Below are 21,350 nucleotides of genomic sequence, written 5' to 3' on the forward strand. Positions count from 1 at the left end.
AGTGCTTCCCCCTGGATTACAGGGGGGCTATTCTGCTCCCTGTCCCCATCTCCTAGCTCAGGAGGCCAGTTGTATTGAGGATGACCTGTCTTACTGTTGAAAACTAAGGCAAAGAAAGTCTCCGAGACCTTCTTTGTTAAGTAGCTCAGCCTTTTCTTCATCTTCGGTAATTTTTTTATTTGTTAAGAATGAACCACAGAGTGATGCAGCTCAGCCATAACGAGTTTTCAGACCTTTTTGACAGGGTGGGAGCTCCCACTAGAAAGACCTGGCTGACTGAGCTGGAGAGAGCAGATGTCTGGCACACAGTGGGAGAAAAATGTCAGCAGACATCTGCTGTGGGAGACAGAGGAGTAGAAACTCCTGCAATTAAAGGAGGCTTTGATTTACAACCCTGGAAGAGACTAGGTCTGGCTTAATTGACAGAGATTTATAGACTTTAAGCAAAAGGATTACAAGCTTGTATTCCTATAGTTATAAATAAAATTGTACACTGGGTGTTTTGGTGGAGGGTTTTAAAATATAATAGTGTGATTTTATATAGTTTAAGTTAAGAATGTAGATGGTATAATAGAGACATCTGTGTGTACGTGACATGAGAAGTTATTGGTCAAGATACAGCTGCATTGCAGTGGGAAGTGCCACAGGTGATAGGTCATAAATCTAAAACAAAGTGTCATTTTAAGTGTCTATTGGATTAGAAAGTTATAAATTACGATGTTACCCTAAATCTTGGGACTAGTCGCCATTACTTGGAGGTGTTGTAAAATCTCACGCCTGGACTGATGCGTTTGTTATTTTAAACAATAAATTTGTGTAATTGCATAGTCCCATCCCTTAAAGTTATTTTCCTCCGACACATGAAAGCACAAGAAACAGACAATCTCCCCTAGTCCTCTCACTGTACTCCATGACTATGCCTTTAAATGGATTTATTTCCCCCAGTGCTTGATTTGGATAGGAACAGGTGGTAGAGTTGTTTCAAGGTCTGTAAGTGGGCATCGGAGACCTTGAAAGTGAATTGACATGTTCAAGAGCTATGCAGGGAAACCATGCAGAACAACTTTTTTTTTCTTTTTAATTTTTATTTATTTATTTATTTACTTCTAGGAGAGAAACCCCTATGCTCAGCTATGCTAGTCCTGGAGGATGGTGTGGTGTGGGCACAGGGGAAGGGGCTGGAGGCAGGAAAGCATTTCTATTCATTTTTTTCCTTGTAGCAAGTGTGAATTATTCATGGAGCTCCACTGACTTAGTGCAGGGAAAAAGATTTCCTGTTCATTATTCACTGATCTTTTCAGGAACGTGACATCTTTTCTTTTTTTTTTAAACCTGGAATCTCTCTAGGAACAGGAGAAGTTTGGCCCCCTGGACTTTCAAGGAGTCCTTTGTCATGTACCTTAGTTATTTATTCTTTATAATGAAGGTGCTAGAATTAATTCCTAAGGAAGAGAGTGTAAAGAAACATCCCTGTCATTAAACAGTCTTCAGAGCTGTGGTTAAAAGATTTCCAAGTGGCAAATAAATGCCCCAGTGGACTCTATGTCAATTAACTCATTATGTGATTGATGGTGTCTAGTCTTGAATTGAAGCTGTCCTTGATGTCTATCACCTGGTTCCTTCTCTGGCTGTGAACATGGGATGAGAAGACTGCAGTGGGATACACAAAATTCCTGGTGACCATGCTGGGAAGAAGTCCAGCAGCTCAGCCTGGGACTAGATCTATTTGAGGTTACCAATCCCCAAAGTACCAAGGATATTGAAGTAGTACCATCAGATTTTTTGGCATTCACTTGCATTCCTGCACATGCCAGGAAGAACTCTGAGTTTGCTTTTCACTGGAGTTTTGCTCTTTTATCTCTTTTTCCGGCCCTAGCACTCTGTACAAACACAGGTGTTGCAAGCCCTGCAAGTTGTTTCTTTATGGGACATTTGCTGTTTTCTAAAGGTTCTGTTCATCCTTTTCTAGTAATTTGCAGTTACATACAGGGTAATTTCTCTCCAGATCTCTTTCCAGGCAGGACTGTGATAGTATCAAGTATTTAATTGGGCTATGTGGTCTCTGAGACCAACCTCAGACTCCTGATTCCCTGTGCAGGTGAGACAGGTGCTGCTGTGCATATTGATGAAGAAGAGCTTTCTGTGGGAGCAGGCCAGGATGGGTTGGGATGATGAGCAAGGAAGAAAAGACCCAGAGAGAGGAGTGATTGCTGGTGTCATGATCAGGATAGGTCAGAGGGTGGGACTTGCACAGCGGGCATCGCTGCAGATGTGGCTGTGAAACAGATGCTATGTAGCACTGCTCTGGCAAGCAGGGCAGTGTCTGGAGCAGAGCCCTCTCTCTGGGACACTTAAGAGTGGAGAGGAGACACTGTGGCTCTCTGTGTGGGTCTCTATATATGTCTCTATTGGTATGCTCAGGCTGTTGTAAGTTACATCCCATTATTGTGCTCTATCTACTTTGTTTTGCGCTTGCTCTGCAAGCTCTGCCTGCAAGAACAGGACAGCAGGACTTGTTCCCAGGAAGTCTTCGTAAGGACTTTTGAAAGACCAGAGAAGCAAAGTGAATTGAGGCATGAAGCATATGTTCACGGTCCAAAGGAAGGTATCAGTTCATCTGGACAGGAATTGCTTCCAGCTTGGCTATCCCATCTTCTCCTATCTGACATCATTCATGATTAGTGATTAGACTTATGAAGGAGTGAATGCAAAGAAGGGGTTTGAAAGCAGCCTGGTAGAGCTTGGCTGGGGTCATGGCATACAAGTCATTAGGAAAATAGCAGCACTTCTGCCTCTTGGTTGGCTCTAATGCTCTCTGGAGATGCAGGTGAGCTGCCTGGCCAGGCTGCATAGTAGGGAGGACAGGAAAATGGCCATAATTCAGTTATTCAGGTGGGTCAAAGGTCTCTGCAGGCAGCTGCTCCTCATGTATGTGTAGGGGAAGATTGTAGCATTGCTGATGAGTGTCACCTGTAAGGAAGGAAACTCAGAGTGTGTGGCTGAAACCTGGTGGTTCTGGGCCCAGGGTGCTCATTGGCACTGAGCCAGGGGCTGGGCAGTGCAGGATGGGCTTCCAGTGTCTATCCAGACAAGTCCCTAGCCAGCACTGCACTGCTCTCTGACAACAGGCAGTGTGGTCTCCTTTTTTTGCTTCATGTGGCAGACACTGTCCAGACACCCCTGGGTACTTCCTGGCTGTTTCTCTGCCTGCTGGACATAACAACCCTTTCAGAACTTTCTGCCACACAGGGGTGTGCAGCAGGATGTGCTCAGGGAGTGAGAGCTTGTGTGCATTCCCATCTGCCGGGAATTGTTATTGAGGGAGGTAGACCTTGACACTGGAGATATCATGGAAATTACTTGGAAATGAGACGAAACGTCATTCATTTTGCATGCAGGCAAAAAACACAGTAAATGAAAGGATTAGATGGAGTATGCACAAAGGGAGAGCTCTTGTCCTGATCAATAATTTAAACTTCCCAGACAAGTAAGTGTTAGGGCTTGCATGTACAAAACAGTTGAACAGACTTTCCAAGAAATTATGAAAAAGACTAGTTTATTCAGATTTACTGGTTGCAGTTGAGCTGAAGGTCAGAGCTAAATCTAGCTGAAACTTATGCATGTATAGTAATTCATAGTTCTTTCTATTCAAAGTGCCTTAAACTCTGTCCTTAGCATCGTGGCAGGAGAGAGAATAAAAAATTGAATTAGCCCTGTCTGCTTAGAATTGTCTCTGTCGTACTTAAGTCATAACAGTTGAAATACTTTTTCTGAATGTGTGCTGACTGTGACCAAACTTCCATTCCAAGTGGCCTTGTGCTGTGTTGGAGGCTGTACAAAGCAGTGAGCGAGGCTTGAATGGGGAGGCAATGTGGTTCAGGAAACAGGTCTGTGGGCATGGAGGTGCTGCTGTACTCAAAGACTTCCTGTGTGTGACAGGCTTATGTCTCTGCCATCCCTGTTCTTAAATAGGGATAATGGCTCATGGAAGGTAATAAAATGTGTTAATAGTTCAGAAGCACATAGGTATTTCATGTCTCACATTCTTGGAGCATGCACTGTCTAGGTATAGATCAGGGGTTAACGCATCCCTTGTGGTTTTCTTTCTTTTAATAAATATGATCTTCCCTTTTAGGCTTATGTGTCTGTATCCAAGCCCCTTTTGTCACCTTTTTTTCATCCATACTGAATTCCAAACTCTCTGCTAAGAACAGAAGCACTGACCTTCATGACTGTCTGTGAGTAGCATCTCCTCTTTAATGAATGTGTCATACCATGAGTACTGCAGCTTCTCATTTCTTTGAGCTGAAGCACTCAGTGGCAACAAATCAGTATAATTTCCTTTGTTTCATCTAGTTTTCCTCATAAATAGTACCACTAAAATCCAGAGGAATCCTTTGCTTCTTCAAATGTGCCATGTTTTCAGCAGCCCCTGCCCCAGGTGGTGTAGTAAATCAGAGTGCATCAGGAAGGATGAGTGTTCCCTGCCCTCTGTGAAAGGCTGATTTGAAGGGTCTTATCTTAGATATTCCAGGGAACAGCTCCCTGAGGTGTCATCGAGGAGCTGGTTTTGCCTCTGGGGATCCCCAGACCCAGGTCTGCCAGTTAACGCCCCCAAAGAAAGTGTCAGAGCTTCCATAGTAAGAAAGAAGGGTCAGCTAGTGTGTGCTGGTCCAGATCCCGCCCAGACAGGGTGCCATCCTGCAGGCTTGGCCCAAGACAGGACACAAGGAGGAGTGTTTTCATATTTATTTTGGTGATTTTGGATCAGTGAGTCATCCCCCTGCCTCTGTCCACTCCTGCCACTCTCACACCCGAGTGCTGTGTTTCATGATGTGGCCATGGTGTTGTTTGCTTACCAGCAAGAGTTACCTTGGACAGATCATTCTCCATCTGGCACTGCTGGGTGCCCTTGAATCTGATGTGGTCCCTGAAGGCACAGTGGGAAGCATGGGCTGGAGTTGTGCTCTCGGCTCTGCCCAGCCCACTGATAGTGGGTGACTGAGTGCTGTGCAGTATGGGGGACATGAGCATCTTACAAGGGTGACTGGGGATGCTGCCTGATTTCTTAAAATGTTGCCTAGAAACCAAACTCAGTATTGCTGAACTCCACCAGGTCTGCAGTGCAGAACTTGCTGCACAGGGAAAAGGATTTTTTATTTTTATTATTATTTTCTACTTTTTTTTCTCTCTTATGAGAAATAACTCACTTTTCAACTGTTGGAGAAGGTAGTAACTCATCTAGAGCTTTGCAGTTTGCCTTCCAGAATGGTTTTATTCTTAATGTAGGAATAAAATTCTGTTAGGTCAAATACACAGCAATAAATACAAGAAGCACATTAACTCTAATATATTGGATTATTCCACTTAGTGGTGACGGGGAAAAAACCGAGATTTAATTCCCCTGACAATGCAGGCAAAGAAAATCGCTTTCCCTGCCTGTGTTTTTTTCTGTTAAGTCATTTTTGTCTGTCAATGCTGGTGCTGCAGGCTTTGGTGGGGTTTAATTTTACTGGGTTTTTTTTAACCTAGTGTGAAAGTAAGAAGTATTTTCTCCAAGTAAATTGTTCACAAATTCTCTCAATGCCTTTCATTTCTAGCTGTTGCAGACTCCTTCCCTAGTGACATGCGTGGAGCTCTTGGTACTGTCAGAAGAGGTGGGATTGTCATGAGCTGGCAAGGCAAGGGTGAGTTTTAGCTTCACTCTGCTATAGGAGTGGGGCAGTGAGTTCAGCACAGGTGTTCTCCTTTTTCCAGGCATTCTGGTGTTGGTTTCTCTTCCTGCCCTGAAGCTTCTCAGCTAAAACTAGGATTTTCTTTTCCATGCCGACTATTTTTGTGATGTACCACTACCCTTCAATGACACAACATCTGTTGCACCTTTCCTTGTGTCCCACACTCCAGTGCTGGTTTTGGGCCCCCATACAGTGTATGTACATGTACATGTACATATACATACAGAATGTACCCAGCAGTGCATTAATGAATCCCAAGTGATATTCCTTGCAGTGCTGAAGTCTTTCATCAAGTCTCTTAGTCAGTCCTTGTGCTAAGCCTTCCCTCATTTTTCTGGGAGAGCAGTGACATTAGAAACTTTTCCCACAATCCTTGCCTTTTCACAGGTTTCTGTTTTATATTGGGAAAAGGACAGATGAGATGAGAAGAGGCAGGAATTACTTCCTTGCTTGTCATCATGGCAGACAGGTGGCTCTGCTGTGGACCAGGCAAATAGCAGAAAGACTGCAACAGGGATTTTGTCTGGGTGAGAGAGGAAACATCTCAGCATGGAGGAGGACTGTAACAAAGGATTTGCAGGGGTAAAGCCTTTCTAGACAGAAAGCTTTGAAAAAAGGCTGGAGGAATCTCTGTCAGGAGAGATGTACAGGTGGGAAGGGATCTGAGTTAGACAGGAGAAGGAAACGTGGAGCAGGCAGGCTTAGGTTGTATGGCTGGAAGTGTATGTGTTGGTTCCAAAGCATCTCTCTCCTGTGTGCAAGTTGGCAGGAGAGACTGAGGAAAGGCAAGGTAGGAGTGTCTGTGTGGGTAACTGAGTCTTTGCGGTGTTTTTATCTGTCTAGGCAGAGTTACCAATATACCGGCCTCCTGCACCAGCACACAGACTCCATCTGATTGTATTTGTCTGAGAGAAGAAAGACTTCATGATAATCCTGCTGACAATTAATTGGCTTTTGTTCAGCAAGAGTGAACAAGATCTCATCTTAATCTGTTCCATTATTTCGCCTTGTATAGCACAGTCAACACAAGATTAGGTTTAATTTACAAAAAAATGCAAAGTCATTACTCATATCTGGATCAGGATTTTATCTGCTTCATTTTGCAGAGCGTCATGTGTCAATATTAATGAGAGGAGCTGCACTATGTGTGGTGAGGTAGAAATAGCACTTCTTGACTTCAGGACCTTTTGCAAGGATTGAAAGTAGCAGAGCTCTAATACCATCCTTACTCTACTCTCTACTCCTCCCTCAGCTCTTCAGAGAAGAAGCTTTGTGCTCAGGGAAACCTGGGTATATATACCCCAGTGCATTTCAGTGCTTCTGAACATGGTACATCTGCAATGTGCTCTGTGGGAGGCATGTTGCTGCCAAAGCTTCCTCCCCTCCCTGTCAGCGCCCAGCCCGTTCCTGCTGCAGTGAGATGTGTTTCCCCACGATCCGTCAGTCCAACGAGTGCTCTTATGGCTTTATTGGAGCCTCTCTGGGAGCACTGATTGCACTGTGATTAATGGGTCTGCACAGATACCAGCTGCAGATGAGTTGCTCTGAGTGACTGCAAAGGAGGTCAGCCAAGGCCATGTGTGATGTGTCTGGGGCTCCTGCCTGGTTAGGGAGGGCTGCAGAGCTCTGCATGCAGAGGAGGTAGGCAGAGGGGCTGTGAGTGCCTGGGCATGGTGTACCAGGAGACACAGACAGCCCTGCTGCTCTGGTGAGACTCTTCTGAGTCTTGTGGGCTGCATTAAGGTTAGAAAATACTCTGCAAGGAAAGGTGTGTTACTAATTTGAGTGATACTTCAATGCTTTAGGATAGTGTTGAGCAAATTGTGCTGCTTCCACTTGAATTTGAAAGGCCTTGATCTATGTTCAGACAGCTTTCACTGCTCTGATTACTCATTGCAGTTTAAAAGGCTGCCTGCATCCAAGAGAGGTGTGTTGTGTCTGCTGCCCAAGAGACAACAATCCTTCCAGAATGTGTATGGGTGTCCTGGATGGCAGAGATAAGCATTAGGGTCTGTGCAGCAAAGGCTGCACTGCAAACCATGCCTGCAGGCACTGCAACAGGACAAGAAGAAAACACTCATTCGAGCCTAAGCTTCAGCCAGAAGAAACAAGGTGCAGTGCTCAGAAACAGACTCAAAATGCAACATCCAGAGCGGTACAATTACATCTCTTGTGCATCGCTTGGCACGGAGAGAGCCGGCAACCCCAGCAGCTCCTGCCTGCAGCCTGAGTGCCCTCTGCTGTCACCTCCCAGGGACCAGGCTTGGGGAGGGTGACACATCCCCCAGCTGTACCTGCCTGGCTGTGCCTGGCTTCTCTGTTCCTGTGACATCTCTTCCTCAAGTGTCAGTCTTGACCATGAGTATCTTGTTCTGGTTGTCTGTGAACCTTTGCTTTACACACAGGCTGCTGTGTAAGGAGCTCAGCCCTCTCAGGCAGTCCTTGTGCTTGCCAGCTTCTGTGAGACTTTCCAGCTGAACTCACTGTAGCTGTTCCCCCTGTAACTCCAGAGTGGCTCCCCAGTAGCAAAGCATCTTTGGGTCCTTATTTCCCTACTAGGTAAGGAGACTGAGGCCAGGGAAGTCACTGCCTGTTCCGGTTTGGCCGAATTTAGAAATATATCCTCTGAGGGAAGGCACAACCACCCCTCCCCCACCAGGTTCAGGGGAAAAAAAAAAATTTCCTCGAAGGAAAGTGAAGGAGATAAAACTATTTATTTAACAAACACATGGGAAAAGGAAAATAATGCTAAATAATAAAATCTCTCGCTGTGGAGAAAAACCTGGGAAAGTGTTAGAGTCCTCCCTTTGGTTGCCTCGGAGCTGGGGCTTGGCCCAGGGCCAGGCCCTCTGTGCCCGGTGGAAAGTCCTCCCGATGTGTTCTGATATTGAAGCAGTCCAGTGGAAAAGGGAGAAAATCCAAAATTCCAGGGAAGGAAAAAAAAATTCAACTCTCAGTCTCTCTCTGGAGAAAAAGAAGCTGAACCACTGGCCAAAAGCTGACTCTGAAAAAAACCCAGCAAGCTGGGTGCCTCCTCCCTCCCCCGCCGCAGCTGGAAAAAAAAACCTATCTCTGTGTGACCTTGAACAAGCTGCAAACTGCTTTGAAAAAGTTTTGCTCAGTTTTTTCCTTCCCCCTCTCAGGCTCAGTTTAGAGGCATAGAAAGGCACAGAAATTAATTTCTGGGCATAGGCAGCGATATGGGATACACATCATAAGGTCACCCCAAGACATTCCACCCCTTATCCCATATTGTTGGCTCAATGCCCAAACTAAGATATTCTAATTCTACACACACATTAATACATATATATACACACAGCTATATACGAACAGTGACAGTGACAATCAGCAAGCAGGGGTATACAAGCATTTCACACTACAGGTGGTTCTCATAAAATAATCAGATCTCCCTGTGGTACACAACGTGTTGTTCCATCTTTCTGCATTACCCACCATGTGCAACCAGGTCCCTGAGCAAAGACAATCCTGTGGATGGGTTTGTCTGTACTTGAGGCAGAATTCATCCACACAGTCTTTCCTAACAGACCTCTGACATGCACTACTGGGACCTTATCTCCATCTACTGTATGCAGGGATTCAGATTGGGCTGGACCAGCTCTATTGGTGGAACCTCACGTGTTAACTAACCAGATGGCCTTTGCTAGATGCTGTTCCCAATTTTTGAAAGTTCCCCCACCTAGTGCCTTCAAGGTGGTTTTCAACAATCCATTGCACCGTTCCACTTTGCCTGCAGCTGGTGCATGGTAAGGGATATGGTACACCAACTCAATGCCATGTTCTCTAGCCCAGGTATTAATAAGGCTATTCTTAAAATGAGTCCCATTGTCAGACTCGATTCTCTCAGGGGTGCCATGCCTCCAAAGGACTTGCTTTTCAAGGCCCAGGATGGTGTTCCGGGCAGTAGCATGAGGCACAGGATAGGTCTCCAGCCATCCTGTGGTGGCTTCTACCATTGTGAGCACATAGCGCTTGCCTTGGCGGGTTTGAGGCAGTGTGATGTAATCAATCTGCCAGGCCTCCCCATACTTGTATTTGGACCACCGCCCACCATACCACAGGGGCTTCACCCGCTTGGCGTGCTTGATCGCAGCGCATGTCTCACAATCATGGATGACCTGGGAGATACTATCCATGGTTAGATCCACCCCTTGATCTCGTGCCCACTTATAGGTGGCATCTCTGCCTCGATGACCTGAGGCATCATGGGCCCATTGAGCTAGGAACAACTCTCCCTTGTGTTTCCTGTCCAAGCCTACCTGTGACACTTCTATCTTTGCAGCCTGATCTACCTGCTTGTTGTTTTGGTGTTCTTCATTAGCCCTACTCTTGGGGACATGGGCATCTACATGGCAGACTTTCACAACCAGCTTTCTTACTCAGGCATTGATGTTTTTCCACTCTTCAGCAGCCCAGATTGGTTTTCCCCGGTGGGGTATGCCCAGCCCCTGCCCTGGAGGGATCTCTGCTGAGATAAGAGGTTTCGTAATCGCCCAGCAGGACTCCCTGGAAAGGCAACCATTTTCTTTGGTCACGGCGAGAAAAGACAGACCCACAATCCTTTAGGAGACACTATGCAGATCCTTTGTGACCCATTGGTCTTTACCCATCCCAGATCCTCTGTAACCCATTGGTCCTTTACCGATCCCCTGTATCCCTATAAAAGCAAGCCCTCTGGCCCCTGTGTCGCAGAGAGGGTTCTCATCCCTGGCTTTCCCCTTTGCCAGAGGGGACCAACAATAAAGCTACCTTCATGCGGAACCAGCCACACGAGCCTTCTCGTCTCTCTCTCTGGTCTGGCTTGGCCTGGAGGCTGCCCTGCAGAGCTGAGCTGGAATCACGAGCTGATAATCACTAAAGAGCTGACAGTCTCTGCAAGGGCCCTCCTGCCAGCAGCTGAGGGAAGACACGGGGCCTCAGGAAGGCGATTCCTTTCAGGACCATCTCCTCGGACCGGTCACCTCTTCCTGGGTCAGAGCCGCTGACCCCCATCACCAGCTGTAATATTCCCCTACGCTGCCAATTAGCTTTTTCCCACTTGTCCAGCCATTCCCACAGAGCATTGGCTACCATCCATGAATCAATGTAGAGGTAGAGCTTTGGCCACTTCTCCCTTTCAGCAATATCCAGGGCTAGTTGAACAGCTTTGAGTTCAGCGAGTTGGCTTGAGCCACCTTCTCCTTCAGTAGCTTCTGCAACTCGTCGTGTGGGACTACATACGGCTGCTTTCCACTTTCGTTTCATCCCTACGATGCGACAAGGACTGTCAGTGAAAAGAGCGTAGCGTGTGTCTTCTAATGGCAGTTGGTTGTACGGTGGAGCTTCTTCAGCACGTGTCACTTGTTCTTCTTCATCAGCGAAACCAAAGTTTTCACCTCCAGGCCAGTTTGTGATTGTTTCCAAAATCCCAGGGCGATTCAGTTTTCCGATACAGGCGCGCTGTGTGATGAGAGCAATCCATTTGCTCCATGTGGCATTGGTGGCGTGGTGGGTAGAGGGAACCTCTGCTTTGAACATCCACCTCAGCACCGGTAGTCGGGGTGCCAGGAGGAGTTGTGCCTCAGTGCCAATTACCTCTGAGGCGGCTTGGATTCCTTCATAGGCTGCCAAGATTTCTGTTGCAATTACTAAAGGATCGGGGACATGGATCATTGATAGAATTATGGGATCGATAAAAGAACTATACAAGCAATAGGCCTGGAAGCAAAAGGCCTGTGTGTGAGAAAAAACTCTCCATGAGAAAATTCTTGTGTGAAGAAAACAAGCAGGGCTGGGAACAAGAAGGGAGTTTTGAGAAGGTACAGCTGCGTAGATAAGACCGAGAGAGAAGGAGGATAAACTCTGAATTCTTTTAATCATAACATAACTGTAGAAGCTTGCCAATGTAAGTCCAATTATGTAGAAGTAGAAATGTGCTTTGATAAGCTTTAAGCCACTTAAGAGTTAACAAGCTGGTATACTATATAAGTGCCTTTGGATTGCTAATAAACGGAGTTTTGCTCTTATCAACCATATTGGCTGGTCTGCAAGGTTCTCCCCCCGCCGGAGCCGGGCCTCTCGCTTCTTTTTACAATTCCAACAGATTTCCTTCTCTGTTGGGGTGTAGTTGGCTTCAGATCCTCTGTAGCTTCGGCTCCAAAATCCCAGTGGTCGACTTCGAGTCTCACCAGACACCTTCTGCCAAAGGCTCCAGGACAGGCCATGGCTCCCGGCTGCAGAGTAGAGCACGTTCTTCACCTCTGGTCCTGTCCTGACTGGGCCAAGGGCTACAGCATGAGTGATGTCCTGCTTGATTTGGGCGAAGGCTTGTTGCTGTTCAGGGCCCCAATGGAAATTGTTGTTCTTGCGGGTAACCAGGTAGAGAGGACTCACGATCTGGCTGTACTCGGGAATGTGCATCCTCCAAAAGCCTATGGCACCTAGGAAAGCTTGTGTTTCCTTCTTGTTGGTTTGTGGAGACATTGCTGTGATCTTATTGATGACCTCAGTGGGAATCTGATGCCGTCCATCTTGCCATTTCACTCCCAGGAACTGGATCTCTTGAGCAGGTCCCTTGACTTCGCTCTTCTTGATGGCAAAACCAGCTTCCAGGAGAATCCGGATAATTTTCTCTCCTTTCTCAAACACTTCTGTTGCAGTGTTCCCCCACACAATGATGTCATCAATGTACTGCAAATGTTCTGGAGCCTCACCCTTTTCTAGTGCAGTCTGGATCAGTCCATGGCAGATGGTGGGACTATGCTTCCACCCCTGGGGCAGTCAGTTCCAGGTGTACTGCACACCCCTCCAGGTGAAAGCAAACTGAGGCCTGCACTCTGCTGCCAGAGGAATGGAGAAAAATGCATTAGCAATGTCAATAGTGGCGTACCACTTTGCTGCTTTGGACTCCAGCTCGTACTGGAGCTCCAACATGTCTGGCACAGCAGCGCTCAATGGTGCAGTCACTTCATTCAAGGCACGATAGTCCACAGTCAATCTCCATTCTCCTTCAGACTTGCGCACAGGCCAGATGGGACTATTGAAGGGTGAGTGGGTTTTGCTGACCACCCCTTGGCTCTCTAGCTCACAGATCTTGTGGATGGGAATCACAGCATCTCAAGTTGTCCAGTACTGTCGGCAATGCACTGTGATGGGTTCTCTGATAGCCCAGGCAAAGTGTTCAATTGCTTAATGCCCTCTGTCTCCACAGGAGCCATTCCAAAAGCCCACTTGAGTCCCTTTGTGTCTCTAAAATACCCGTTCCGGAGGAAGTCTATGCCCAAAATGCACAGGGCCTCTGGGCCAGTCACAATGAGATGTTTCTTCTACTCAGTTCCAGTCAGGCTCACCTCAGCTTCCACCAAGGTCAAATTTTGTGATCCACCTGTTACACTAGAACTAGAAACACATTCTACCCCCACATGCTGCGATGGGATTATTGCACACTGCGCACCAGTGTCAACTAAAGCATCATATTTTTGTGGTTCTGATGTACCAGGCCAACGAATCCACACAGTCCAAAAAACACGGTTCTCCCCGACCTCTACCTGGCTAGAGGCAGGGCCCCTCTATGCCTGGTTATCTTTCTTTCCCTGGGCCTGCATCTTAGAGGTTTCTTCATGGGAATCAGACATGCCATCGTCTTTTCCATCATTTCCAGCAGTTTGGCTACAGGCAACTGGAGCTACTTCCTTTTTGGTAGAACTTCCTTTCAGAAACTTGCATTCTTTCAATTCACGCACTTGTGCTGCCAGAGCAAAGGTGGGTTGTCCACCCCACCTCTTCACGTCTTCCCCACTGTCACACAGGAACTTCCACAGCTCACTTTGTGGGATGTTCCTTCTCTCTGGGGAATGTCCGCTTTTGGTATCAGAATCTCCAATCTGTACTGTCGAGATTTGGAGAAGGCACTCTTTAATCTCCTGGAGACTCTTCTCCATCTTATCTTCCATTTTCTGCACACGTGTTTCCACAGCTGTGATTCTTGCATGTGTTGGGCCATGCACAGAGTCTGCATACACTCGGAGCTTCACTGCCATATCGTGCACGGTCTCATTTGCACCGTAGTCTGGTTTCATTATTGCTAAAGCAGAAACATATTCTTGTGGTCCAAGTTGTATGAGTTTTCGCCACATATATGGAATAACTCTGGCCTGGTCTGGACTCCTCAATCCTGGGTCATTTGTGAAGACAACCTCTACCACCCCTAGTTCTCTCAGGCGTTGGATCCCTTGTTCTATGGTCTTCCACGGGGTTTGCTGCATGTAGAGATCATCTCCACACATATATCTTTCACCCACGCCTGTCAAGACCCATCTCCAGACACGCAGAGTCAGCCCCCCTTATCATCACTTGGTCGATCACTGGATCACATGACAGGGATCCCAAATGCCTCGCTTCAGCACCGTCCAGCATCACATCATCACCTGCAGCATCCCAAATATGGACCATCCAATTTATTATGGATTCATCAGACCATCGGGTGTAATCCTTTCTTAGGCTGTGAAGGTCCTTTATGGACATGGACTCAGTAATGGTTTCTGTGCCTGAGTCAGTTGGTGGTTTTGAGGTTCCTTCCCCTGCATCCTTTGAGGTTCCTTCCCCTGCATTATCCTCATCTTTCACTGGGTGATCAGTTTTGGTTGTGTGTTTTTTCCTCGTGACAGGAGCCACTGTCAGTGGCTTAGACTCTCCATCTGGTTTGGGCTTGCTGTCTGGTTTGGCTGCAGTCTGAGTGACTGCAGGGGTGTCTGCAGGCTTTGCTGATTTATCTTCCTGCCCCTCTACCATTACCTGCTGCAGTGTGCGATAGGCATATGCCAAAGTCCAACATATTGCAAGGAGCTTGTTCTCATTGGAATTGTCATTGTATTTCTCTTTCAGATATTTTGCCATCTCAGCTGGTTTCTGAACTTGTTCAGGGGGAAAATTGCAAACCATTGGGTCAGAGAATTTCTTTAGGGTTTGGCCTATATCCTCCCATTCCCCACACCACTCAGGATGTTCCACCTCTGGGTCAGGTGTCTCAGCAGTTGCCCGGGAAATCTGAGCTCTCATTCTAGACAAGCTGCGAACCACATAGAGGAAGCTTACGAGATAAAATACCAGGAAGGTGGTCTCTTTAACATCCAGGGGAAACTGAACACTCCCAAAAGATAACCTATCAAATTTAAAGGGAAGGGAAACCCTGTCTCCTCCTCCTCTAACAATCTGGGTGCAATAAATTCCCAAAACAGGCTACCGAAGCTAGGACTGGGGTTAGGACGGAGAAACCACATACCATACACACCTCGAACAGCTGCCTGTACCTCCGTCAACTTCTTATAAATCATTATCACCGAGCACAGCAAGATAGAAATCCTGATTTGTCTCCCTTCTCTGTAAAATTTACATATCAGGGACAAGATTGAAGCAAGTTGTGGATAGGCAAACAACCCTAGGGACCAAAAAAGCACTAGTACCTCAATGAAGCCTAAGGACCAGAAAGACATGAGTACATCGAGCCAGAGAGACATTATGAACTCAACCAGCATGGTGACTACTTTACCCCAACACAGAATAAGTAAATTCAAAACAAAATGTAATTACTACAGGTTTTTTCACTTTCCTTCGAGCCATGCAGTCGGGTGCCACTAAATTTGTTCCGGTTTGGCCAAATTTAGAAATATATCCTCTGAGGGAAGGCACAACCACCCCTCCCCCACCAGGTTCAGGGGAAAAAAAAAAAATTTCCTCGAAGGAAAGTGAAGGAGATAAAACTATTTATTTAACAAACACATGGGAAAAGGAAAATAATGCTAAATAATAAAATCTCTCGCTGTGGAGAAAAACCTGGGAAAGTGTTAGAGTCCTCCCCTTGGTTGCCTCAGAGCTGGGGCTTGGCCCAGGGCCAGGCCCTCTGCGCTAGTGGAAAGTCCTCCCGATGTGTTCTGATATTGAAGCAGTCCAGTGGAAAAGGGAGAAAATCCGAAACTCCAGGGAAGGAAAAAAAAATTCAACTCTCAGTCTCTCTCTGGAGAAAAAGAAGCTGAACCACTGGCCAAAAGCTGACTCTGAAAAAAACCCAGTAAGCTGGGTGCCTCCTCCCTCCCCCGCCGCAGCTGGAAAAAAAAACCTATCTCTGTGTGACCTTGAACAAGCTGCAAACTGCTTTGAAAAAGTTTTGCTCGGTTTTTTCCTTCCCCCTCTCAGGCTCAGTTTAGAGGCATAGAAAGGCACAGAAATTAATTTCTGGGCATAGGCAGCGATATGGGATACACATCATAAGGTCACCCCGAGACACTGCCTTAAGGACATCAGAAGGAACTAACTGGATGGAAGGAGAAGCAGGGATCAGGTTAGCTCAATGTCAAGGCTGCTGACATGTGGACTACTTTGTCCCCTAAGGTATCTATATGATGTGGGACAGCAGTGAAGGAGGTGTGAGAGCAGCTGCAAAGGGAGATGTATGCCCCAGCGAATGTTTCTTCACTAGTCCAATGCTTTCCAGTTCTCGGGAAGGTTTCTGTTCTTGACAGGCAAGGATAAGTCTCTGGTTTTCCATCCCACTACCTGTGACCTTACTGATATCTGACTCTGAGATTATCTCATTTGGTTAGAGAGCATGGTGCTAATAACACTTAACACCAAGGTTGTGGGTTCAATCCCTGTATGGGCCATTTACATAAGAGTTGGAGTCAGTGATCATTTTGGGTCCCTTCCAACTCAGAATAATCTGTCAATCTGTGAATCTCTGCTGCAGCTTTTGGGTTAATGCTCTGCTATCCTGTCTTTCAGAAAGTGTCATTCCCAGCTTCTGTAAGCTGATGTAGAAGGAACTGAGCTCCTAAACTACCCTCCCTTTTACAACTAGAACAGCTGGGCTGCAAGCAACAGGGAATTGTCAGATAGATTACTTTTATTTTCTCCCCCAACTGTCCCATCCCGAGTCTTGAATTGCCTAGTGGGGGAGAAAACTCCTCAATCTGTCCACAACCCCCCAGGTGGGTAATAATAGATGCTTCATATAGAAAAATTCAATTAGACTTGACAAGAGATGTACGATAGTACTTCCTTGCCAGGACCCCATATTGCTCGGTTCTGTTCCTCTGCAGGAGACTTGCTGTAGAAGTTAATATGAAAAAAAACCAACAAACCACAACACCGACCCCCCCCCAGGGCGGGAGCGGGGCGAAACCCCTGCCCGAACCCCCCCCACCCCCAAAACAAAAACAAAACCCCAAGGGAAAAGAAAAAAACCCAGAAAACAAACCCCTTTTAACTATAATGGCATTTATATCCAGGATGAACTGTGGTGGGCTTTGCAGGAAAGGAAATTACAGTGGTATCTTGTACAACTGCAGACACCAAGTCCAATCAGCTACCCAGGACATCAGGTCCCAGCTGGTAAGAACAGGACAGGGCTGTTGTGCTGTACTAGGGCTTCTCTTGGTGCCTCTGAGTAGTATTAAAGCAGCCGGGGTAAGAGGTGTTCATGTAGTGTCTTGGCAAAGAGTGAAAGGTTCCTGTCTTAAACTCTCTAGTCCCATCACCCACCTGTTCCATTCCATTGTGGGTGTTAGGAAAACACTTCTGTGTTCGGTGTAGTTCAGCACTGCTGGGGTGCCTTGTGGGCATGATGTGCAAAGGAACACGAGCCCTTTCTGCAGCACTTGTTGCCACGTTTGAGACTGGGAGGGGACCCTTTTACGTGGTTTTGGCTTTTTGGTGTTTTTTTTTCTCCACCATGAATGTTTCAGCAACACTCAATCTTTGTGTTTTAATGCTCAGATCTCTAAATACTCTGAGTCTGGGGGATGAAAATATCTGATATAAATTACTTGGGCAGACCTCTTTCTGTCTGTACAGCACATGTCTGCATTGGTCACCCATGTTCCCAGAAGCTACTGTGTAGTGTCACACAGCTGCTTGCTGGTGTTGGCAGAGCAGAAAGCAGAAGGAAGTTGCATTGAAGTGGTCGGCGACAGACCCCTATAGCAGCTGGGCCTGCAGCAGCATCTAAGGCCTTTTGCCGCAGTTACACTTAGTTTCTGTAATCCTGTGAAATTGCATCATCTCAATTTCCATGAAGTCTGTAAGGTGTGAGAAGACACTGCCCTCCTGCACTCTGTCTCTGATGGGTGAATTGCATTGCCTTGGAATTGGGTGTATGTGTATGGTGCAGTGTGTTCAGACTTATGATGTTTGATCAAAATTCAAAAGGCATTTGGAACAAAATATTTATAATGAGAGCAAGACTTCCCCCCCGGCCCCCCCCCCCCCATGTACCCAGATACTCACTTGCTTTGGGAGTCTAGTACTGACATGGTTGAATGCAAGGAGTAATTGCTTCTGAGGTCAGCAGTGGCTTTTGTGAGCAGCTCTGTGAAGTAGAGGTGGCTATTCTCTGCAGTGAGGCTGCAGGCACTGAGTGTCCCCTCTCAGAGGGGAGTGGGAAGGTCAGAACAAGCTTTGCAGGATGCCCCTGACAGTCAATGTGAAAATGGGGTGTGCTGGCATAAAGAGGGGGAGTGCAGGGAGAAAAGGCCTCAGGCAGCTGCTTTCATTGTAACAGAGCTGCTGGGGAGGCTGTCTGCGTTTAATGCTTCAGCCTAGATAAAGTGGGGACCACGATCCTACCCTGTATTGTACAAGGGCCACAATATCTGAAGGCTTAATCCTGGGGTTTGTCCTGACTGTAAGATGGTGACTTAGGAAAAGCTCAGTTTAACAATTGCATTGAGATGTGAAATATTGATCCCCTCACTATACTGATTCCTTAGGGACAGACAAAGGGATTGTTTCTTCTGTGGGGCAGAGAACTAGCAGTGAGCTAAATATTAACTAACAGCTGCATTAAAGGCTAAGGGTGGGTAAATCAGCACTGCATGACAGTGTGTGCAGGGGTAAGGGAGGGGAAACAATTAAATTCTGAACCGATTCTGTTGCCTCCTGGGTCAGAACTAAGGTTGAGCTCACAGTAGAGCCCAAATGACCTGGGCAGCAGGGCTGGACTCTGTAGACTTCATGTACTTCTCTGTGCCTTGAATGAATTCCCACTATGTTTGAAGTGCACTTCTGCTTGCTGTCACTGCAGACCCATTGCACATTAAGTGCTGCCCGTGGGTCCAGGGTGCTGGGGAACAGAGCACATAGCTCTTTCAGGGACACCCATGGTAGTATACAAGGTACAGTGACTCCTGCTTTTGGACCAGACTGGCTGACATACTCTGCATAATCAGAAGAGGATGCTTGAGCACAGGGGATGAATACCCAGTATACAAGAGGAAATCCACACAGAATTGTGTCACTTTATTATATTTGCGTGGACTCTGGCATAGCTGTGGTTTGGGAGTCCCATGTGCCCATGGCACCCAGGTGCAGCTGTGCAGGAAGCCTGAGGAAGTAGCCTGCACAGTGCCCAGGTGGGAAGCTCTTTCCTTTAGCTGCAGGCAGTAGCAGTCACTGCACATGTAAGGGGGCACTTTAATTGGGCAGCCCAGGGAGGGAAGACAGACAGATGGACACAAAAATATAAGTACCTTCTGTAGGCAACACCAGCTCTGCTGGGGGATGCTCTTCTGAGTGGAATAACTGGCAGGGACAGTCTTAGTTCAGGGAAGCTTAGGGTTTGTTCAGGATGAGGCTCACAGCCCTGAGTGATATCAAGAAGCACAAGTGGGAGAGTGAAGTGCTGTCTTGTCAGCAAGCATGTGGCAGAGACAGACCTGTACTTCTTGCAGACACTTGTCAGTAGAGATGGAGTGACGCCAACAGCTTTCTGTGTCCTGCTAGCAGAGTCACACTGGATGACCAGGATGCTTGGTACATGAAGCATGCAGAGGCCAGGAAGGGGTAAATGAGTTTGTTTTCATTTGTTCCTGGACCCTATCCCCAACTTTTTCTAACCCATTTCCCTAAGTTGTTGTCATCTCTTTCTCTCCCCCAGCAATTACTCTCAGATGCCATCTATCTGAGGGAGCCAAATGAAGCCCCAGAGTTGGACACCAGACAGGTTTCTGTTCCAGTCACTTCCCTTGATAAATGGGTGCTGGAAATGGTGTAAAAGGATCCAATTGCTCTTGCTTTGCATCATCACTAAAAATTAAACTAATAGCACTTGACAGCCAAGCTAGAGCCCCTCTGTGGTAAACAATGCTACCTGTTTATAAATGGGAGAAGCCAAGGTTCTCACTGCAGTTCATGGGAACAGTTGGGGACAGGGCTCTGGGTTTCCCTGCTATGTTTTGAGACACAGGTTTTCTTTATTCTTTTCTTCCCACTCTTTCAACTTCCAGAAAATAAAGTACCCCTTAAAGTTAAGGAGTGCCCAAGTCTGGGAAGCAGGCAGAAGAGATACCTGATTCAGGCTGGGTGCTAGGGATTAGAGGTTTAAGAGAGGAGGTCTGCAGGATTTTTAGGTGATCTCCTGTCTGATGGAGAACATCAGTGCAAGTGGTGAGGCTGAGTCTTGTGGTGCATTCACAAATTCATTCACATTCTTTGCATAGTTCTCTTGAGGAAGGATGGGTGGTAGCTCCTGGCATCTTGCATGCATGTTCCTATACAGAAAGGCCATATGCTCTACCAGCCAGAAGCAGCACCATGCAGAAACCATCCAAAGGCCATGGGATGCCCTGAGGGAAGTCAGCTCCAGCATGCAGATCCTGGTTCAGCATAGCTATGGCTCCACTGTCACACTGCTGTTGGTGACACGGACACCATACCATCCCTTCCAGAACAGCGTGTCCTGGCCACCATGTTCAAAGTGGACAAAACGGACCCCAGGCCCGTAGTTGGAAAAGGTGTGGGAGATCTTTGGGACAAGAGACAAAATAGCTGTTAGTAAGTGTCAAACCACCACAAACCTACCGTTGTTCAGTGCACAGAGCCTTCAGCCCCACTGGCCACAGTCAGACCTACCAGGCTGGGTAACAGTGGGGACATTTACAGTGGGAGAAGCTTTGAACCCATTGTTCCGAGGCCACTTAATCACTCCCAGTTGGACATCTCCTTCACCTTACGGCTGCTAGTGGTGACTCAGCAAGTTTCCTGTAAGGCAGCCTCCCTTTTTCCTTGTTCTGTCATAGGGCCATGGCTCCAGAGAACACATGACAGAGCCTTCTCCTTCCCTTGGAGAATTCTGCTTAAAAATATTCCTGACTCATGTGGGTTGGGTGTCACCTGCTGAGCCCATAGCTGTAACTCACCTCAGTCCAATTGGCATCACTGTCCTGTGGGATGGTGACAGTCTCACTTTTGTACTCAGCCAGCACATCCTCATTCTCAGAGAGCAGCTTCACGCACAGCTCATAGAGGCAGCCAGCATCACTGCATCCTGCATACCTGCAAGGAGATCCAAGCTGTTGGCATTACCCGTAAGAACTCTGCAAAGGCTCTACTCTCATCAAGTTACTGGGGCCTTGGTTTGAGATGGAAATCTGCAATGGTTCTTAGCTCAGCCCACCGCCTCCCCTCATTCACCACAGGAACTTGGGCTTTGGAGTTCATGTGCTCCAACAGTTTAAAGCTTGTGGGAGCTGCCTGTGAGCCCTGTCCCACACCCAGAATCCCAGCAGCTGAGATTTTAAGGCCCAGTATATATGAGATATATGCCCTCCCTGCTCTTCCTTATCT

The 21,350-nt window shown here is 47.0% G+C and overlaps 1 protein-coding gene across 4 annotated transcripts in view; it reads right to left on the bottom strand.

Annotated features, from left to right (window-relative positions):
- LOC121675734 (F-box only protein 2-like) overlaps positions 1-21,350 on the bottom strand; it is a 37,890-nt gene that overhangs the window by 13,229 nt on the left and 3,311 nt on the right. Inside the window, exons 5-6 of one of the 4 annotated variants that reach the window (XM_042051409.1) lie at positions 20,924-21,059; positions 1,096-2,970 (exon numbers count right to left, since the gene is read on the bottom strand). In XM_042051409.1, the coding sequence (XP_041907343.1) occupies positions 2,881-2,970; positions 20,924-21,059 (226 nt within the window). In that variant the 3' untranslated portion in view covers positions 1,096-2,880. Of the gene's footprint in view, positions 1-1,095; positions 2,971-19,004; positions 20,530-20,923; positions 21,060-21,350 lie in introns of those variants that run through there. The other 3 variants (XM_042051410.1, XM_042051407.1, XM_042051408.1) reach the window with 3 other exon arrangements.

This window comes from Corvus kubaryi, unplaced genomic scaffold, assembly GCF_017639235.1.
Source record: "Corvus kubaryi isolate FWS band 111438036 unplaced genomic scaffold, C.kubaryi_AGA036_p1.0 75, whole genome shotgun sequence".
In the NCBI taxonomy this organism is placed as follows: Eukaryota; Metazoa; Chordata; class Aves; order Passeriformes; family Corvidae; genus Corvus; species Corvus kubaryi.